Source organism: Egretta garzetta, unplaced genomic scaffold (genome assembly GCF_000687185.1).
Source record: "Egretta garzetta isolate BGI_Z169 unplaced genomic scaffold, ASM68718v1 scaffold490, whole genome shotgun sequence".
NCBI lineage: Eukaryota > Metazoa > Chordata > Aves > Pelecaniformes > Ardeidae > Egretta > Egretta garzetta.
In genome coordinates, this window is record NW_009258278.1 from 118,817 (window position 1) to 121,608 (window position 2,792).

The window sequence follows — 2,792 nt, forward strand, 5'->3', positions numbered from 1 at the left end:
CCACCAGGGAAGGACCACCGGGCCCCCCACGCCGCGGCGCTTGTCACCAGGTTGTCACCAGGGCTGCAGAGCACGCGGCAGGATCCGTGGCAAGACACATCTACGCTCACCCAAGGCTCAGCAGCCACCATCCGCCAAGGACGTTGCTCCGTGTCCCGCATAACCCCTTCCCCACCAGTCCCGGGTCGTAGGGACGTGGCTCCCTCACATGGGTTGGGCTGCAAAGCCTCCAAGAAGGGAGCCACCCCCCTGCCAAAACCCTCCTTGCGGGGCAGCCAGCAAATAGCACGGCTCCCCAAAGCCCAACAGCACCCGGAGCAGCTCCCCGCGGTCACCGAGGGCAGCTGGAAGGCACCGGAGCCTTGCTGGCGATCGCCACGTTGGTGACAGAGGGAAGGGTGGCTCTTCCATGCAGCGCTGAAAGCCACCGTGGGCTACCTGGAGGCCCGGGAGGACCCGTGACAGCCTGGGGCAGCCAGCAAATAGCACGGCTCCCCAAAGCCCAACAGCACCCGGAGCAGCTCCCCGCGGTCACCGAGGGCAGCTGGAAGGCACCGGAGCCTTGCTGGCGATCGCCACGTTGGTGACAGAGGGAAGGGTGGCTCTTCCATGCAGCGCTGAAAGCCACCGTGGGCTACCTGGAGGCCCGGGAGGACCCGTGACAGCCTGGGCTACCCTGGACAAACCGGTAGAAAAATGCAGGCTGGTGATGAGCCAGGTTCGTTAACGCTTACTGAGCCTCGTCGCTTTGATCCGGGCTTGGTGTTTAATCAACGGGAAGTTGCCACTTCCCCCGGCTCAACCGCCGCATCCCCTATCCCGGCAGCGCCTCCGGCCCCAGGCACCTCCGTGGCCCCGGGGGGACAGGAGACGGCACCAAGTACAGCCAGGGGAAACTGAGGCATGAGCGTGCCGGGCCGCGTCACCTCTCCAACCAGGAAAAAACCCCAATATTGGCATAGGAAAGCCTTAGGAACCTGGGCTGGGGGAGGGTGGAGGGAGCAGAGCCAGCCCGTGCCGGGCTCACGCTGACCTTGCACAGAACCCCCGTGGCCCTGGCACGCTCCTGCGGGCTTTGCACCACGCCAGGGATGCAGGGAAGGGGCTGGATGGGGCTGGGATCCAGCACCCCAGGGGTCACCTCGGTGCAGAGAGGGGTATGTGCTCAGCCCTGTCCCCCTGAAGGGCAAGAGGGGCTGGAGCAGCATCCTCCACCCCACGCACAAAACCATTTTTGACCCCCTCGGTCCTTGCTGCCCCTGAACACGCAGCGTGAGCTGCTTAAAGCAGAGAGAGCGTGCACCCCGCGCGGTGAAACACCCCTAACGCGTCACATCCCACCCCAACGGCGGGGATAGGAACAGCCCCGAGCTCCGCACAGGGGCCCCGAGGAAGGGTCCAAGGAGCAGCCATGCCCAGGGCCCCTTCTCACCCATCCCGACCCCCTCCCGCAGCGTCGAGGGCCTTCCCGGGAGCGCAGCGGGAATTTGCACCGTGCTTCGCGACCAAAGGCAGCTCCCATCTCGGCGGCGATCGGGATAACGCTGCGCCGAGCGGTGACCATCTCCCATGTCTCAAGGGGGGGAGAAGCTGACCTCAGCAGAGCCCCCCCAACCCCAGCTCCCTGCCCCCCAACATCGCATCTCCCCTGGGCTTTGCTCCTGCTCCACCAACAGGGAGCAAACCTTGCGTTTCTGCAAGTTCTCTTAATTTTTTTTTTTTTTTTTTTTAAAGACTCCGGAGATCACCAACGAGCCCGAGGAGGGGAACGCAGAGCCCGGTGCTGAGCCGCTGAGCTCCTGCAGGATCACGGGAAAAGGGACGGGCACCACCGGACAACGCGCCGGGGCCACCGCAGAGCCACGCTGCTGGCGCGGCGCTGGGGGAGAAGCAAAGGAGCCTCCAAGGGCCCAATCCTGTCCCCCCCCTTGCACACCGGAGAGGTCACAGGGTGACCAGCACCGGGAAGGACAACCCCAGATCCTTTCCCTTAACCGCAGCCAGGCGAGCAGCGCGGTTTGGGGTTCCTCGCTCAGCCCCCAGGGCTGCTCCCCCCACCCCAAACAGGCAGAGGGGGGCACCCAAACCCGCTCGGAGGGGCTCAGGGGCCGGCACAGCACCCACGGTGCCACACAGACCGGCTTTGCCCACCGCCCCTGCCTCCTTGGGCTGCCCCCAGGGACCAGCACCCAGCCACCGGCACAGCCACCCCTCCTCTGGGTGCTGCACCTGGGTGAGGGTCCCCAGGCTCCTGCACCCAGGGGAGGGTCCCCAGGCTCCTCCCGCAGCACTAACGAGCTGCTTTAATTAGCGCTAGGGCCACAAACAGCTACAGACCAGCTCTATGCAAACCCTCGGACCCCAGCAGCATTTCAGCCTCTGCCCTGAGACCCCAGCACCACCCGCTCTGCCCAAGCACAGGGGGAGCACCCCAATAAAATCCCCCAGGCCCCCCAGCACCGGGAGCTGCATGTTATATCCCAGTACAAAAGCCAAAGCCCCCGGCTTCCAGCTCCATCCCGAGGGTGCTGCGTGGAGCCAGCACCGCCGGCAGTGGGCTGAGACCACGCACAGCTCATTGCAGGCATGGCCGGAGCAGCGCAGGCAGGGCAGGCCACCCACCTTTGAAGAGGTAGTCGTACTCATCGTCCTTGCCCCGCATCCTGCCCAGCACCACAGCCCCGCTCCCGCTGGGCTAACTGGGATTTCCGGGCCTTATCCAGCCCTGGCAGGGGCTGTCCCCTGCGCACCCATTGGTGGCCACCGCCCCTCCCCCTCCCCCCCCATTGGCG

The 2,792-nt window shown here is 65.7% G+C and overlaps 1 protein-coding gene across 1 annotated transcript in view; it reads right to left on the minus strand.

Moving 5' to 3' along the window:
- LOC104124046 (ras-related protein Rab-11A) overlaps window positions 1-2,662 on the minus strand; it is a 4,696-nt gene extending 2,034 nt beyond the window's left edge. Inside the window, exon 1 of the mRNA XM_009636353.1 lies at window positions 2,623-2,662. Within this exon, the coding sequence (XP_009634648.1) occupies window positions 2,623-2,662 (40 nt within the window). The remainder of the gene's footprint in view (window positions 1-2,622) is intronic.
- Between the last annotated feature and the right edge of the window lie 130 nt (window positions 2,663-2,792).